The sequence below is a fragment of the Bos javanicus genome, chromosome 16 (genome assembly GCF_032452875.1).
Source record: "Bos javanicus breed banteng chromosome 16, ARS-OSU_banteng_1.0, whole genome shotgun sequence".
Lineage (NCBI taxonomy): Eukaryota > Metazoa > Chordata > Mammalia > Artiodactyla > Bovidae > Bos > Bos javanicus.
The window spans coordinates 26731465-26750314 of record NC_083883.1 but is presented as its reverse complement, the minus strand read 5'-3'; the positions used below and the strand labels follow the sequence as shown (position 1 = coordinate 26750314).

Sequence of the window (18850 nt, the reverse complement as noted above, 5' to 3'; positions counted from 1 at the left end):
TTTCTTTGGATGTATACCTTTGAGTAGAATCGCTAGGTCATGTTTTATGGCATGTACACACATATACACATATTTGTTGTTGTTCAGGCACTAAGTTCTGTCCAACTCTTTGTGACCCCATAGAGTGTAGCATGCCAGGCTCCTCTGTCCTGCAGTATCTCCCGGAGTTTGCTCAAACTCACGTCCATTATTGAATCAGTGATGCAATCTAACCATCTCATCCTCTGTTGTCCCCTTCTCCTTTTGCCTTCCATCATTCCCAGCATCAGGGTCTTTTCCAATGAGTTGGTGGTTATATATGTGTATTATAAAAACATGTATGTATAGACATATAATTCTATGTTTAACCCGTTTAGGAATCACTAAACTGTTTTCCTTAGTGGCTGTAGCATTTTATATTCCTACTGCTTTCTAATTTTGAAAAAAGATTTCCCCTAGTTTAGGGTTCTTTACAGGTTTTATTAATTTAGGAAAAAATTTTGTTTCTCTTATGTGCCAGGTTCTCCCTTAGGATCTTATTTTCTGGTAGACCATGTACATTATAAGTAGAAACTAAACGGAGGCAGCGTATGGTTCCACTTAAGAACTTTCTCAGCGAACAGTCGGAGTAAGGGGATAGCCTGCCCTGGTGTTGTGTGCTTCTCTTCTTTCAGGGAGAAACTAGATAGCCGTTTAGGGAGGGAAGGTAGAGTTTTAACTAAATTAGTGGTTAGCTCCTTCTAAGCTCATAGAATCTACTCAAGTGAAGTAAAGAAATCTGGGAGGAACTTTATTTCATACTCCAGAGTCTGAGGGTGGTAATTAGGATAGACAAAAGACATTTTTTAGTAACACTTTTAAAAACACCTGCTGCTGTTTCCCAGACAATCTGCTGGACATGGTTCTTGCAGTAAAGGGAGACAGGTATGTAAATGAAATAAATGGTTATGGTTGCCATGGTAGAAATGCAATTACAGTGAGAAGACAAAGTCGAAAATGGTTGGCTCTCTGGAATTGGAAAGAGCTAGGACTGAATGAGTTAGTGGAGTCGGGCAAAGAAGGGATGTGATGCTGGAGATGAGTCTGAAGAAGCTAGTGGGTATTCACTGTGCATACTGGAGAAAATTGTAGTCTAGCATGGAGGGGATAGTAAAGAGTCTGATACCTCTGTGTCTAATGTGTCTTTAAGTTAAGTTGCTCAGTCATGTCTGACTCTTTGCGACCCCGTGGACTGTAGCCTACCAGGCTCCTCCATCCATGGGATTCTCCAGGCAAGAATACTGGAGTGGGTTGCCATTTCCTTCTCCAGAGGATCTTCCCAACCCAGGGATCGAACCCAAGTCTCCCGCATTGCAGGCAGACGCTTTAACCTCTGAGCTACCAGGTTATTCTAAAAATCACATAGGTAGAAAGCAGGGGAAGTAAGCTGAGCTCTGTATGCCATCTCTATAGAGCTGAGATTTTTATTCTGTAGGCAGTGGGAACTGTTGAAGAATTTTACACAAATGACCAATGTGATTTCTTTGGTGGTCACATGGAAGATGGATTGTAGGGGGACAGACAGGAGACACGAGTTGAGAAATTATTACAATAGTTGAAGAGGAAGGTTTGAACTCTGACACTGTTCATATAATTAACTGTATTTCCCATTATTCTTCTCCTTAATGCTCTCCCTATTTGTATTGCTCTTTCTTTATGTAATTATTCTTTTTTTAATTTTTAATTGAAAAGTTGACATATAGTTGATGTATGGACTTCTCTGGTGGCTCAGTAGTAAAGAATCCTGCCAAGCAGGAGATGCAGGTTTGATCCCTGGGTTGGGAAGATCCCCTGGAGAAGGAAATGGCAACGCACTCCAGTATTCTTGCCTAGAGAATCCCATGGGCAGAGGAGACTGGTAGGCCCACAGTCCATTGGGTTGCAAAGAGTTGGACACGACTTAGTGACTAAACAACAACAATTTTTTTCATGCATCTTCTGCTAGATTGGAATTTTTGATCATGGGGACAATGTTCCATTGTTTGTGTTCTCCCAAGGTCTTAGCCCAGCATGTATCATATATTTACTGAGTTTTTAAACTAATGGTTATCTAATGACCTGCATGACAGTGGGCTTTTCTTAATGTTGCAGATTTCCTTACAACATGCATTATACCTTCTGCATCATGGATTGCTTGAAGATGCGAACAGAATTCTCACCCAGGCAGAGACATGGCGATATGGTGAAAAGTCTTCTTCCCAGGAAGTGTTAGTCAACCTTATTCAGGCCTATAAAGGTCTTTTGCAGTATTATTCTTGGTATAAAAAGAAGATGGAATTGTCTAAACTCGGTGAGTAACTATGAGTGATGAGTGGTAAGACTGTCAGAGGGATAGAAGGAATCTTGAGGAGTAATCTAATTCCCCTTCTTCCAAGCCTGGCTTTATATAGATAGTACAGAGAACAGAGATTGCTATGCTTGTAAAATTCTGCTTCATCCTTTATAAAATCTCTGATATTTAAACAAAAGACTTTTCAGACATAAATTAGGTAATTCATAGGTTAAGTTCATGACCATTTTAGATTCGTTGCTTTTTTAAAATTTGTTTTTATTTTTGGTTGCACTGGTCTTCATTGCTGTGAGCAGGCTTTCTCTAGTTGCAGCAAGCAGGGGCTACTCTTCACTGCGGTGCATGGGCCTCTCATTGCAGTGGCTTCTCATTGCGGAGCCCGGAATCTAGGGTGCTGGGCTTCAGTACTTGTGGTGCTGTGGTTGGTAGCTGTGGCTCATGGACTCTAGAGCACAGGCTCAGTAGTTGTGGCACTTGGGCTAAGCGCTACAGCATGTGGAATCTTCTTGGACCAGGGTCCAAGGGGACTAAGAACCCGTGTCCCCTTCATTGGAAGGTGAATTCTTATCCACTGTGCCACCAGCAATAGTCCTAGATTCATTCATTTCTTAGAAACGTGATTTCCAGGAAAGGTTACACATTTTCATCCATGGGCATTATCGCATAGAAGAAGCATTTCTTCCTGTGTGTTTACAGTGGAGTTTAGTTTGTTTTGTAATGTTGTTTCTTAGGAAAACATGTTCAAAGAATAGGGCAAGATAAAGTTGTTTCATTTCTGTACAAAGGTCATCACAGACAATTTTCTTGACTCACTGATCACCTCCAAAACTGACTATGTGTTCTCCTCAGCTGCCTTCTCTTCCTCTTACTTGCAGTGGTGGTGATGTCCTCTCCTGTCCCTAAATTTGTGTTCTTTGAAGCTGTATGATTCTCTGCACCTTTTTACCCTCATATAGTTTTTCTCCATAACTTCTCTAGGATTAACCTTTTTCTGTTTTTACCTCCTTCATCCAAATCCCAGTTCTGACATTTATCACTTCATTTATGTTAAGCTATGTTTCCTCAATATCCTTAATTGATAGTAGTATTTCCTTGGTCTCTGAGCGGGTGGGTTCACCAATCGCAAATTCCCTTCCTGTTTCCTGTCTCTAACCACCCCCAAGACACTTCTGAAATGCTGTCTTCATCATGATAACCTTGCGAGGCCTCTTGTGCATCCTCCTGCTCCAGTATGCCATCTGTCTTCAGGACCCGTTAGACCTCTCCTCCTTTTACTTTAAACCCAACATACCAGCTGCATGTTCAGCCTGTATCAATTGACTCTTCACCTTTTGCCTTTTTAATCATTCTAAGTTTTTTTCATGTGTGTTTTGTGTTGTGTCTCCTTGTCTAGACTCATCAATCTTTTGAGGTCACATATCTGTATTTCTTTCGTTAACCTTGCTGAAGGACTTCCCTAGTGGCTCAGACAGTGAAGAATCTGCCTGCAGTGCGAGAGACCCAAATTCAATCCCTCGGTTGGTAAGATCCCTGGAGAAGGAAATGGCAACCCTCTCCAGTGTTCTTGCCTGGAGACTTCCATGGACAGAGAAGCCTGGCAGGCTACAGTCCATTGGGTCATAAAGATTTGGGCAGTACTGAGCGAGTAACAACACAACAACACACCTTGCTGAAATGCCCACTGTAATGTTCTTTTTAAGAAGGCTTGCTGATACTGATTTAGGTGAGTTTTAAAATCATTATTTCCTTTTCTTCTCACACACTTAGGTAGAACTCAAGCAAATACATGATGATTAAAGCAGTTGGAACATGAATTTATACCGTCACTTTCATGGTTAGATAATTCAGTACCTTCTGCAGCTGACACTCTTCTGGAGCAACAAGAGATAAAGATGGGATGAAATGTGGAGATCTTTAGATTGTCTTTAACTTCACATAGCTATTTAATGGGAAAAAAAAAACTAGGACTAGTTTTATATAACCAGACTTATGGAATGTAACACATGAACGTGTGCTCAGAGTTGCCTTGAGCTTTTCCTTTCTGCTGTGGCCTGTGCTGGTTGGCTTTGATGCACTTGGTAGCTGGGAACCCCCTTCCATGGTAAATTCACACCCAATTTATATTTACTCAGGGATCTGCCTTTCTTTCTCACATTTTTTTTTCTGATATCCATTTACACCTGCTTTCCAGTTACCATTTCATTTCCAAGTTCATATTGATATTTATGCAATAGATCCACTGGGAAGAGGATACTAATCTATATATATTGGGTGAAAGGAGGCTACTATTTTGGCCAAAAAGAAGTATTGGAACCCAGAAGTGTTTTGTGCTTCTGTTTGTTTCAAAGGACAGATTTTCTTTTTAAACCTTTAAGATTGTGAAATATATCCTGAAGAAGTGTGTCAAACAAATGTATGATAGAATGAATATTATAAAACAAACATCCATGTAACTACACCCAGAGTAAGGAGCTCAGCATTACTGTCCCCCTGAAAGTTCTCCATGTGTTCTTTCATGATCACATCTCCCATTCTGTCTCAAGGAAACTGCTGTCCTGACTTCAATGATAATTATGTTCAGAGCTCAGTCATGTCCAACTCTTTGTGACCCTGTGGACTGCAGCCCACCAGGCTCCTCTGTCCATGGAATTCTCCAGGCAAGAATACTGGAGTGGGTTGCCATTTCCTTCTTCCTGACTCAGGGATCAAACCCACATCTCTTGCGTCTCCTGCATTGCAGGTGGATTCTTTACCTCTGTGCCACCTAGGAAGCCCCTTAATGATAATAGCTCCTTTTTTTTTTAAAGATACCTTTACCACTCAAGTATGCATTTATAGGGGCTTCCCAGGTGGCTGCAGTCCACAGGGTCACAAAGAGTCGGACAGGACTGAAGCAGCTGAGCCCAGCACAGCGCGTGCATCTGTAAATGTAGTTTAGTTTTGCCTATATTTTAATGTCATATTTGGATCCACACTGTACATATTTTGGGGGACATTGCATATTTTGTTCAACATTTAACATGTGATTGTATGGTTGAATTAGCTCTAGTTTTTTCATTTTTGTTGTTGTGAAACAATATATTGTATGATATTCTTGCAATTTATTCCTTCTATATATTGATTGCTATTTAGGATGTTAATAGTTTGGGGATATTATAATTAATGCTGCTTTGAAATTCTTGGGCACAGATAGTGGTGCACATATGCATGTGTTTCTCAGAGTAGAATTGTTGTCACTAAGCATGTGTATCTTCAACTGTACTACATAATAGGCTAATGTCTTTCCAAAGTGGTTATTAATTTATATCCCATTAGTAGTCTGTTTCACTTTCCCTTTCATGCATTGGAGAAGGAAATGGCAACCCACTCCAGTACTCTTGCCTGGAGAGTCCCAGGTATGGGGGAGCCTGGTTGGCTTCCATCTATGGGGTCGCACAGAGTCGGACACGACTGAAGCGACTTAGCAGCAGCAGCAGCAGTCTGTTTTGAGTTTTCTTTTGTCTGTTGTCTCCTCATCATTTATTATTATCAGGAGTTTTCATGTCATCCAGTTTATTGTGTGGTATGGTAATCTCTCTTTTTTTTAAATAACAGCTTTATTGAGAATTGAGATATGATTCTTAATATGGTTCACCCACTTGTTGTCGTTATTCAGTCACTAAGTCCTGTCCGAGTCTTTGCAACCCCATGGACTACAGAAAGCCAGACTTCCCTGTCCCTCACTATCTCCTTGAGTTTGCTCAAACTCATGTTCATTGAGTCAGTGATGCCATACAGTCATCTCATCGTCTGTCATCCCCTTCTCCTCTTGCCCTTGGTTTTTTCCAGCATCAGGGTCTTTTCCAATGAGTCAGCTCTTTACATCAGGTGGCCAAAGGATTAGAGCTTCAGCTAAAGCACCGGTCCTTCCAATGAACATTCAAGGTTGATCTACTTGGACTCTCAAGAGTCTTCTCTACCACCACAGTTCGAAAGCATCAGTTCTTTGGTGCCCAGCCTTCTTTATGGTGCAACTCTCACATCCATACATGACTACTGGAAAAACCATGGCTTTGACCATGACCATATGGGCCTTTGTTGGCAAAGTGATGTCTCTGCGTTTTAATACACGGTTAGGTTTGTCATAGCTATTCTTTCAAGGAGCAAGTGTCTTCTAATTTCATGGCATGCAGTCACCATCGAGATTGATTTTGGAACCCGAGAAAATGAAATTTGACACTGTTTCTACAGTCTCTCCATCTATTTGCCATGAAGTGATGGGGCTGGATGCCATCATCTTTGTGTTTTGAATGTTGAGCTTTAAGCCAGCTTTTTTTGCTCTCCTATTTCACCTTCATCAAGAGGTTCTTTAGTTCCTTCACTTTCTGCCATTAAAGTGGTGTCATCTGCATATCTCAGATTGTTGATATTTCTCCTGACAATCTTGATTCCAGCTTGTAATTAATTCAACCCGGCATTTTGCATAACGTGCTCTGCTTTTAAGAAATAAGCAGGGTGACAATATACAGCCTTGATACACTCCTTTCCCAGTTTTGAACCAGTCCATTGGTCCATGCAGTTCTAACTGTTGCTTCTTGTCCTGCATACAGATTTCTCAGGGGGCAGGTCAGGTAGTCTGGTATTCCCATCTCATTAAGAATATTCCACAGTTTGTTGTGATCCACACAGTCAAAGGCTTTAGCATAGTCAGTGAAGCAGAAGTAGATGTTTTTTGGAATTCCCTTGCTTTTTCTATGTTCCAGCATACGTTGGCAATTTGATCTCACTTAGAGTATAATAAATTCAGTGTTTTGTAATATATTCACAGTTGTTCATCCATTACCATCATCAATTTTAGAACAGTTTTGTCACCCCTGAAAGAAAGCCTGTCCCCCCATTAGAAGTCCCTCTTGACTCTTCCCCAGTTCCTGCATTGCCATGCAACCTAGCAATCTACTTTCTGTCTCTGGATATCTGTTCTGCACAGTTCATACAAAGGTAGTCCTGAAATATGTGGTCTTTTGTTACTGACTTCTTTCACTTAGTCTTTCACTTAGCCTAATGTTTTTAAAGGTTCAACCACGTTGTAGCATGTAATGGCACTTAATTCCTTTTTATTTATTTATGTTCCATTGTATGGATATACCACACTTAAGTATCCATTATCAGTTGGTGGACATTTGGGTTGTTTCCACTTTTTGGCAATTTTGAGTAATATTGCTGTGAACTTTTGAGGGACCTCCATACTGTTTTCCAAAGTAGCTGTGCCATTTTCCATTCCCACCAGCAGTGTATGTGAAGGATATTGATTTCTTCTCGTCCTTCCCAACACTTGCCGTTATCTGTCTTTGACAGGACTATCCCAGTGGGTGTGAGGTGGTGTACTGTGGTTTTGATTTGCGTTTCCTTAGAGGCTAATAATGTTGAGCATCTTTTCATGTGCTTTTGGGCCATTCATTTGTCTGGTTGGAGAAATTTGCATTCAGATTCTTTTCTCCTAGGAGGTTTTTAATTGAAGTACTTTTTTTTTTTTTAATTATTGAGTTTTAGATCTTTATATATTCTAGGTCCAAGTCCTTTATCAGATAGGTGCAGGATTTGGAAATGTTTTATTCTGTGGATTACCTTTTTCATTTTCTTAATGGTGTTTTTGAGTCACAAAATGTTGTAATTTTGATGAAGTTTAGTTTATCTGCTTTTTCTTTTGTTGCTTATGCTTTTGGTATCACATCCAAGAAACCATTGCCTACTCCTGGGTCACAAAGATTTAGACTAATATTTTCTTCTAAGAGGTATGTAGTTTTACTCCTACATTTTGGTTTTTTGATTCGTTTTGAGTTAATTTTTGTATGTCATGTGAGGTAGATAGAGGTTCAACTTTGTCTTTTTACATGTGGATATTCAGTTGTTCCAGCACATTTATTTGAAAAGACTATTATTTTCCCACTGAATTGCCTTGGTACTCGTATCAAAACTCACTTACTCATATACGAAGTTTTGTTCATGACTCTAAATTCTCTTCCACTGATGTGTACACGTCCATTGTTGTTGTTAGTTGCTAAGTCATATCCAGCTCTTTGCGACGCCATGGTCTACAGCCCACCAGGCTTCTCTGTCCATGGTATTTCCCAGGCCAGAATACTGGAATGGGTTGCCATTTCCTTCTCTAGGGCAGTCTTCCTAGCAAAATCAAATCCATGTCTCTTGCGCTGGCAAATGGATTCTTTACTGCTGAGCCACCCTGGAAGTTCATGTTATGGATATACATATACCTATATCACACAGTCTTAGTTACTGGAGTTTTGTAGTGACTTTTGAGGTCACACTGTGAATCCTCCAAATTTTTAAAAAATATTATTTTGGCTCTTCTTGGTCTTTTGCATTTCCATATGGATTATAGGAATAGCATGCCAATTTAAGCAAAAAAAAAAAAAAAACCAGCTGGGATTTTGATAGAAGTTGCATTAAAATTATAAGTTAATAAGTCGTCTAATCTTTGATCATGGGATATGTTTCCATTTACTTAAGTCGTTTTTAATTTCCTTGAACAATACTTTTCAGATGTGATTTGTATCTCTTTTGTAAAACTTATAGCTAAGTTGTTTCTCGTTTTTGATGCTATTGTGCTATTATAAATGGCATTATTTTCCTGATTTCATTTTTGGATGATTTGTTTATTTTTGTATGTTGATTTTATATTATACAAGTATGAATTCATTAATTCTAATAAATTTTTAGTGGATTCTTAGGATTTTCTATGTGGAAGATCGTGTCATCTTCAAGTAGAGATAGTTTTAATTCTTCCTTTCTAATCTGAACATTGTTTATATCATCTTCTTGCTGAATTGCCTGGCCAGAACCTCCATGAGAGTGTTGAACAGAAGTGGCAGGAGAGGAATTCTCCTTTGCATGCAGTTTTTCACCATGAATTCTGATATTACTTGTGAGTTTTTCACAAGATGCTCTTTATCAGATTAAAGAAATTCCTTCTATTCCTAGATATTGTGTGTTTTTATCATGAAAAGTTACTGAATTTTATCAAATGCTTTTTCTGCAACAGTAGGGATGATTATGAGGTTTTTGTCATTATTCTGTTGATTTGGAATATTGTATTAATTGATTTCAAATGCTAAACAACCTTGCATCCCTGGAATAAATCCCACTTTATATGTTGCTAGGTTCAGTTTCCTAGTAGTTTGTTAAGAATTTGTACATCTGTATAAGAGGTGTTGGTCTGTAATTTTCTTGTGTGTTATTGTCTGATTTTGGTCTTAGGGTAATACTGATCTCATAGGGTAAGTTGGGAAGTGTCCTCTCTGTCATTTTTGGGGAGATAGTTTGTAAAGAATTACTACTCTTCTTTGAATTAGTACTCTTCTTTGTTAGAATTCACCAGTGAAGCCATTACAGTCTAAGCTTTTCTTATGTGTAGTTTATCAATTACTGATTCTGCGTGAGTCTCCAGTACTGACTGCTTTAAAAAATCTTTTGTCTTTGGGCAGATAAAGATGATTATGCTTACAACACAGCATCCCAGAATATGCTTAACCACAGCTGGAAGACGTCTATAAACCTTTGCACATTGATTCAAATTCCTGGAGTTTGGGACCCTTTTGTGAAGAGTTATATAGAGGTAAGTAGACTTTTCTTAAGTTTTTATTAGTTTCATTTTAAGCTTAATCTTTATACATCAGAAGGCAAATAATGGAGAAAATTATTTTTTAAACAGTAGGATGCCCTTTTTTGGTCTGAATAATTTTTGCTATTTTCCTACTATACAGTAACAACTGTGTTTATTTTCACCACTGGATAACCTGTCGTGGCCAAATGCAGTCACCCCTCAGTACCCTTGGACACTGAAATCCCTTATATAAAATGGTGTAGTATTTGTATGTAACCTACGCACATCCTCTTGTATACTTTAAATCATCTCTGGGTTACTCTTAATACTTAACACAATGTGAATGCTGTGTAAGTAGTTGCCTTTGTGCAGCACATTCAAGTTTTGCATTCTGGAACTTTCTGGAAATTTTCTTTTTCCGAATATTTTCAGTCTGTGGTTGGTTGAAGCCTAAGATGCAAAACCCAAGGATGCAGGGCTCATGGATGGTGCAAGGGTGATGGTTTATTTATTTATAAATAATAGCACAATAGTTGTAAATGTCAATTCTGTATTGTTCTGATTGAGCTTAAAAGAAAAGCAGAAAGATCTTCTATGATATGGTGGGATCAAGAAGGGAAGGGGGCAAAAATCTGAAACTAGGTCACAATATGTGAAATGAAGAAGAATGGCTCTTAGAAGTTCTTAAGGACATCGTATTATCTTAGAGTTATTGTGAAAGGACAGAGGACTAGGAATATATCATCAAAATACTTTGCTTTTTGAAAGTTTCATTAGTGCTAAAGTGAGAATTATGTTGTCAGAAGATAATCTCTGAAACTGTATGCCAGTGAATCTGGAAACTCCTGTGTCAGGATGGGAAAGAATGAAAGGAAAGGAATTATAATTCCTATGCTCTCCTTTTGTGGCTGGAGTATGTAGGGCACTGAGGTTAGTGGCATCATATGGTCTTTTTTGGTCCTTAGTTTGCCCTACTTTGAAGCCTTTATTTCTCACAGGAACAGTTCTTATGTTGAAGTTGCTATATTTTTCAGTAACAAAATATGACAAGGGAAAATTGGGAAACCGTGTAGGCCTTTGATGTGATCTTCTCTATTCCACGGAGGTTGTAACATACACTGATGGAAGCAAAAGCTAGCATCACTATTGTTCCCTATACAATAAATGCTGTTTTTCAGATGTGTGATATTTTGTGCTCATCAGTAAAGTTGTACATGATGTTTCATATAGGTATCTTATGGGCTTTACCTAAGATATCATCACTTATTTTATATAGATGCTGGAATTCTACGGGGATCAAGATGGCGCCCGAGAGGTGCTTAACAATTACGCCTATGATGAAAAGTTCCCATCAAATCCAAACGCTCATGTCTACTTATACAACTTTCTAAAGAGAGAGAAGGCACCAAGAGAGAAACTGATAAGTGTGCTTAAGGTAGGGAATTCTTAGATCAGTGCTTGAACAGGGTTGGGAATCAAATACTTTTAAGACTTCTTAGGTCACTACTTTCCAACTTTCATGTTCTAGCACCCAGAGAAAGTGACCGTGTATGGATGATACACTGAGATAAAGACAGGAGGCTGTGGGCTTCAGGCAGATCCTCCTCTCATCAACTACTATTCCCCTATCCTCTGCCCAAGTGAGACCGAGGGGACAGGATCAATATTACAGAAACCCTTTGTCACCCTGGTTGGAAAGTTTTGCATTGCTGTTGTTTTTTTTTTAATTAACTTATTTATTTTTTGGCTGTGCTGGGTCTTTGTTGCTGTGTGTGGGCTTTGTCTAGCTGCAGCGAGTAGGGGCTGCTCTCTTATTGTGGAGTGTGGGCTCTAGGGACATTGGCTTCAGTAGTGTTGGCGCCTGGGCTCTTTGAGTGCAGGCTCAGTAGTTATGGTGCATAGGCTTAGTTGCTCCACAGCATGTGGAACCTTCCCAGACCGGGGATCGAACCTGTGTCCCCTGCATTGGCAGATTTCTTAACCACTGGACCACCAGGGAAGTTCCTTGACTTTTGAATACCCTTTATATAGTACATTCCTCAAACAGTCTTCCAGAATAACTAGCTTTGCTGTTTTGTTTTCTATATTTTGTGACCTTTTGTGATCAGTAAATATCTGTGTGATATTCTTTTTCCTTATTTTCTCCTCAGTCCTGGTGCTGAAAAGAAAGTAAATTTTTCGAGTGTGGTCAACAGTATAAATATGGAGAAAAGAAAAAGTCTTTGTTTATCCACACTACCCACCCACCCAACCAGCTATCTTGTTTTTAGCAGGGATTTTTTTGTTTTAAATATCTTTGCATAGAATACATTTTTATACCAAAATTAAAACTGGATAAAAGCAAAAGTATCTTTTAAATCCTTGATTCATTTTCTGAGAGCATATTAGGTAGTAAGAATTTTATCTGAACATATACTAATGCCTTTAGAATGGGTAACAATTACAATATTACTCTTTCTTCCAGATTTTGTATCAGATTGTACCATCTCATAAACTGATGTTAGAATTCCATAGGTTACTGCGAAAATCAGGTAAGTAGTTCTTATTTTCTGTCTCTTTGTGTAGACAAACTGTAGACTAGGGCTCAGCCAACTGTGGCCTTGGGCCCGATCCAACTCTTGCCTGTTTTTATAAATCAAGTTCTGTTGGAGCACAGCCATGCCCATTTATTTACATATCACCTGTTGCTGCTTTTGCCCTGCAACAGTAGAGTTGCATAGTTATGACAACCTGTAAGGCTTGCAAAACTTAAATGTTTAGTGTCTGGCCCTTTACAGAAAAAGTTTGCTGACCCGTGCTGTAGAGTATTAGGCAATGGTTGCAAAAGAAAAACGGCTTCTATTTGTATAATTCAGCTCATTTTAATCTTTACTTTATTCAGCTCAGTATAGGAAAGAACATTTCTTCATAGGAGGAAATCTGCTTAAGTCTATTAGGTACTGGGACTGCCTCTGTACCTCTCCTAATAGAAAAGAATATGTATGAAATGCCTCAGTAGGGTAGGTACTTTAAATAACATTCTGAGTAGCATAAACCCATACAGAAGTCAGACTCACCATCCTGCTTTCATTAGCATGGACAAAGTTATTGAATTTTTCAGATTCATCACAGGAGCATATGTTGATCATAATGTGATCATGTGAATTGTTTTAAACTGTTAAACTTTAAGGCTTATGCTTCAGTGATATTTTGTCGATGGAATGTAATCTTTTAGCTTTGTGCTCTTCAGTGCTTTCTGTAAACTCTTAATGGTTTTGACCATCACAGACAAGGAAGAACACCATAAACTGGGATTGGAAGTGTTATTTGGAATTCTAGATTTTGCTGGATGCACTAAAAATATAACTGCTTGGAAATACTTGGCAAAATATCTCAAACAGACTCTAATGGGGTAAGTAAGAAACACATAGTGTTTATTACTAGATCAGCATAAATAACACTTTATAAAATTTTAGCTAATATCTGTCAATTTTTAAAGTTCTTTATGTTTTTGGATTTCTTAAGCTGTGTTTTTAGCTGTTTTCTTCTGAATACATCAGAAGACAGGAAATAGGAAATCACAAGTAAAACATAAAAAATTCTATCAAGATTTTTTGTACTATTAAAATAAATGCTGTCAGTTACCACTACTCTACTAAGGGATAACTGTGTACTTTCTTATCAAAAATAAAGATTAAAAGGGGTCACTTCCTCTCGTGACGAGATTCTTTGTAAACTGTTTTGTAATTTGTGTCATCTGCTTGTAAGATCACATAGAAAGCAGCTTTTCTCCCAGCTGTTTTCAGTGGACTTTTTTTAGGACCTTTTAAAATCATCTTGGTTATTCATTCAGCAGATATTTATGGAGTCCCTTATGAGCTGAGTATCTGAAACTATACCTCTGATCATAGTAATCATCAATGCCACATGTCGAATATAAGAAAAGAAGTGGCCCTTGTCATTTTTACCTTGTCCATGAAAATAAAGGATATCACGACATGAAAGTTTCATTGAGTTATTTTATCCATTTTAGTTTATTAGGAAATTAATTATCAGTGGGCACTTGCTTCAGGCTTCAGACCTGACTTGACCTTAGAGATAGAATAGTCCTGATCATGAAGTGTTTTTAGTGTGGTATGTTGGTGTGCTCAATGTAAGCCACTTTCCAAATCTCAGTCTATACCCCTACTAACCATAAGTTTCTTGAAGGCAGAGAAGTTTTGCCCACAAGGACAAATAGGTGCTAAATAAGTCAATTAAATTGTTGATGAACACAGCATTGCCTGGATTTAGCTGTCAAACCCATGTGTTCATGTAAATATACAATAATGGCATGTCAATTTGGATAGTAATTCTTTGTAGCCTATAAAATTTAAGCTTTTAAAGGAACTTTTAAAGTAATGAATAATAATAGCTAACATTTATTGAAACTTTACTTTGTACTGGACAGCAGGCAAAGAGTTTATGACACCTACCAGACTGTGGGCCAGTTTAACCCTAATAACAGGGCTGTGAGATGCGTGCCATTCGTGTACCCAAGGACCCTGGGCTCAGAGAGGTTAAGCAACTTGCACAGGCCCACACAGATAATAAATGGAAGATGCGGGATTTGAATCTGAGACTTGACCTCAGAGTCTATGCTGGTAACCACTGTGCTGTGCTGAACTGGCTATTTCAGTAGATGGAGAATGGGACGTGGAGATCAAAGAAGTCTCAAAAGGATTTGCTTTCATGTATGTTCTGTGCCATGACTGTACCCAGAAGCTAGTTTCAGAACATCTGGTTTGTTATCTTTCCATGGACCCGACTGAAGTTCACATTCTGACCGTATAGGTCTGTTGCCATCACTGACCTTCGCTTTTGACATTTTTCTTTTCCAGGAGTCATCTTGCCTGGGTTCAAGAAGAGTGGAACTCCAGGAAAAGCTGGTGGCCAAGCTTTCACTTCAGCTACTTTTGGGCAAAAAGCAATTGGAAGGATGATAAAACTTTGGCTTGTGAGAAAGCTTTGGTAGCTGGGTTATTGTTAGGAAAAGGTACATGTTTTGTTTTCTTTTTATCTAGCCATAGCTTTTAGGCGATTTTGAAATTACAATGTGGGCATTCATGCTGGAGAAATAACTGATGAATAGAAAAATGAATCTTGAGTTGGGAGGGCCAGTGATCTGTTGGTCGGGAATTTCCATGGATTAGAAACAGTGATTTCAAACTGTTGTTGTTGGTTTTTATACTCTTGATTTGAGTATATTTTAAGGGCCATTAAGATAAAGGATGCAGACTGTTTTCACAGTAACCATTTGGCTGTGCTATAAAGTTGACTGAGATTGTCTATAAGAAATAGAAAAATATTCTTTATTGATTTCATTTTTAAATGACACTTTTATGTTCTATTAACTTCCCTGTTCCTGTAACAATGAGTCATTTCTTCCCTTACAAAAAGAAAAACATACCTCCTATTAACTTACCTAAAAATTTTCTTAAAGGGAAATTGATCTTTTCTTTGGGGAGTATCTTGGCTGTTAAAACTCTTACCTGCTTTCTCCCACTGAAATATGGAAAGGTAGCCAGTACTGAAATGAGACTTGTCCATCTTGTCCAGAGATGAAGAAAGGAACCTCACGGTGGCCACAGTGAGCACTGTGTGGCCAGGGAATTTAAAGTGCTCTAAAGAGATTCTTCAGGTCAGTTTAGATATAGTTTGTGCTAATTCGGAATTAGTATTCTCAGTTAATGTTTCAGATGGTTACTAAGATTAACCAGATGCTGATTTTGTGGGAAGAAAGGGGTTAATAAACATGAGAGTAATTTTAAAAATTTCTCCCTAATATACTGACGACAAGACACAAAAATGTGATTTGGACTGTGATTTCCAACTTTATGAGTATAAAGATTTCTAGTACAGATATCAGAATGTACCTGTGTTTGAGCAGGGTCTGAAGACGTGGGTTAACTTTCCAATTCTGTCCCTTACTCGCTGCATCACTTAGGCCAAGCAGGTAGCCTTTGGGAGCCTTCTGTGTGAGACGGGCAGTGTAACAGCTGCCTGATTTGCTTACAGGATTGTTGTAAGCATCACGCAAAGCTCATGTTAAAGTGCTGCGTAAGTTCTGAAGTATCAGGCATATCAGGCATAAAGTGCCTGAGAGTGGGCTCACTGCTTCTTTTTTCAGGATGTTACTGTGGGGGTTAAGTCAGTCTATCGGGAACTGAGCTGGGTTTTGTTCTTGGTCTGGTTACCCTCATTACACCCTGGATTTGAATTCTCGCCATCATCTGCCTTTGCTCTGTGCTCGGAGCAGGGTGTAGGGGCTGCCCTTCCTCCCATGCTCCACTCAAGGCGACCAGGCCCACTTCTCCTTGGAGGGGCCTTTCCTTCCTGGCCATCCAGGCTGCTCGGCTGTCATGTGACTTCAGCTCAGGTGGGCTTGAAGTTAGGAGATTGTAGTTTATTTGGCTTTTTCTCTTTGTTACGATGGGAGCAAAGTTCTTTCCAGTTTTCTGTATTCTAGACAGAAGCAGAAATCTGTACTTTGTTTTTGCTAAAGTGGCAGACACATTTAGAAGCACAAATTATTAACATTGCATATACCACTGCTTCCCAGCTAACAAAATATTAGCAAGTCTCACATACTATTTTCAGGGGTAATAAACTAATTACTCTAGGTACAATATATGTCCTAGGAATTTCCAGGAAAGATGAATAGAGGCAAGCTGAGACTGTAATAATGCTAATTTTTTATACGTGATTTATGGTCTCATTTATTAAATAGAAAATCCCTTATAATACCCAGCTTACATTTTTCTTACAGGAATTTGACTCATGTCTCTCAGATACTTAACTAGTGATCCTCTTAGCACTGTAAGAGTATGAAAAGCAGATAGAAGGTCTGATGAGCACCTTTGGCAGAACTCCTTGATCACCTCTGGCTGCCTGCTAGATGGTGGGAATGAGAGATAATTTTTGATCTCTTCTAACCTAGAATTTGTCTGTCCTAATTCTTCACATCAAGGTTTTCTACAGAGGACTTTCTAATTGTTACAGATACCTCTGTGACTGTTCGACCAAGTTGTCATTGAGAAGGAAGCTATTGTAGTTTGCTTCTGGAGAAGGCGTATTTAATACATGAATGTGATATGCATGGGCTTCCCTGGTAGCTCCTGCAATGCAGAAGACCCCAGTTCAATTCCTGGTTTGGGAAGTTCCCCTGAAGAAGGGATAGGCTACCCACTCCGGTATTTTTGGGCCTCCCTGGTGGCTCAGATGGTAAAGAATCTGCCTGCAATGTCGGGAGACCTGGGTTCCATCCCTGGGTTGGGAAGGTCCCCTGGAGGAGGGCATGGCAACCCCCTCCAGTATTCTTGCCTGGAGAATCCTCATGGACAGAGGAGCCTGGCAGGCTGCAGTCCATGGGTTCACAAAGAGTCAGACAAGACTAAGCAGAGCACAGTATAATATGCATCTCACCTTAACTAAGGTTCGGGAGGGAAGGTAGAAAACAAGCTAAAGTATAAGTTTTAATCATGATGGATCAGAAGTATTTTTGTAGGTAGGAAGCAGTCCATTTCACTGGTGACAGTGCTGAGAATGAGCTTAGACATATGTCCATGCTGCTGCTGCTGCTGCTGCTGCTGCTGCTGCTGCTGCTGCTGCTAAGTCGCTTCAGTCGTGTCCGACTCTGTGCAACCCCAAAGACGGCAGCCCACCAGGCTCCTCCGTCCCTGGGATTCTCTAGGCAAGAACACTGGAGTGGGTTGCCATTTCCTTCTCCAATGCATGAAAGTGAAAAGTGAAAGTGAAGTCGCTCAGTCGTGTCTGACCCTCAGCGACCCCATGGACTGCAGCCTTCCAGGCTCCTCTGTCCATGGGATTTTCCAGGCAGGAGTACTGGAGTGGGGTGCCATTGCCTTCTCCGAGACATACGTCCATAGATAATACAAATCCATCTGTTTATATAATCATCAGTGTGCCAGAGTTGAAGTAGAATTTTTACAATGTAGAAAAGCACTTGAAGAATTTGGTAAGTGTTAAAACTTTTTGTTTATTTTGCCTTGATTTTTTTTTTTTTAGGTTGTAAATATTTTCGGTATATTTCAAAGCAAGATCATCAAGCGTTAAAGAAGAAAATGAAGCAGATGAAGAAATCAGTGAAAAAATACAGCATTGTAAATTCAGGACTCTGATACTGAATTTTAGTTATTTCAGATTTGTAGCTACAGAGTAGTAATTCAGTGATAGTTTTAAGTGTATTTTATTTTGTATTTTAAGGAAGTAGTTTATTTGACTACAAAAGGTTTATTTGTATATTTTTTTATATATTTTTTTACTAACAGTTATAGCTAGAGGAAGAGTCTCATTTGTTCTTTGTAAATACATTTTTTCCCTTTTGTACTGTTAAATGTAACATTAAGGAATAATCTTCAAATAAAAATATATTTGTTTAATCTAAGAATATAGTGCTACAGCAGTTATTGCAGTTTGCAGCTAATTTGCTTCTGACAATCGTGTAATGAAATACAACTTGTGGGACTATTAAATTAACTTGTGTTCTTTTAGATGTTAATTGGGGCTTCCCTGGTGGCTCAGAGGTTAAAGCGTCTGCCTGCAATGCAATGATCCACGTTAGGTTTAATACCATGAAGAATATATTGGTGATCAGTTCTGTTGAGGAAAGAAGAATTTAGAAAAGGACTCCTCCCCTTTCTCTTTTGGTAATGAGACATGGCAGTGTGGGGTTAAGTGAGCTCTGGTAGAGAGGGACCTTTGCCGCTAGAGGACATTTGGGTAGAGAGGGTAGAAGGCCTGCTTGTTTCCAGCTGGCACTGGCCTAACTTGAGAGGACTCCAGTTGTGTTCGTCCACTTGTGTGCCTGGCAGGGCCGGCAAAGACTTGCTCCAGAACTCCTGTGTCCCTCTCCTTTCTCCCAGAGACCAGGCTGCAGCAGTGGATGGCTGGACAGTGGAGAA

At 39.2% G+C, this 18850-nt stretch overlaps 1 protein-coding gene across 12 annotated transcripts in view; it reads left to right on the top strand.

Annotated features, from left to right (window-relative positions):
• The window catches only part of TAF1A (TATA-box binding protein associated factor, RNA polymerase I subunit A), a 32655-nt gene extending 14327 nt beyond the window's left edge, over window positions 1-18328 (top strand). For 9 of the 12 annotated variants that reach the window (XM_061382251.1, XM_061382250.1, XM_061382256.1 and 6 more), the window contains 7 exons: window positions 2110-2308; window positions 9790-9920; window positions 11185-11343; window positions 12373-12439; window positions 13176-13299; window positions 14768-14922; window positions 17955-18328. In XM_061382251.1, the coding sequence (XP_061238235.1) occupies window positions 2110-2308; window positions 9790-9920; window positions 11185-11343; window positions 12373-12439; window positions 13176-13299; window positions 14768-14922; window positions 17955-18067 (948 nt within the window). In that variant the 3' untranslated portion in view covers window positions 18068-18328. Of the gene's footprint in view, window positions 1-2109; window positions 2309-9789; window positions 9921-11184; window positions 11344-12372; window positions 12440-13175; window positions 13300-14767; window positions 14923-15446; window positions 15568-17954 lie in introns of those variants that run through there. The other 3 variants (XM_061382258.1, XM_061382257.1, XM_061382259.1) reach the window with 3 other exon arrangements.
• Window positions 18329-18850: the final 522 nt, after the last annotated feature.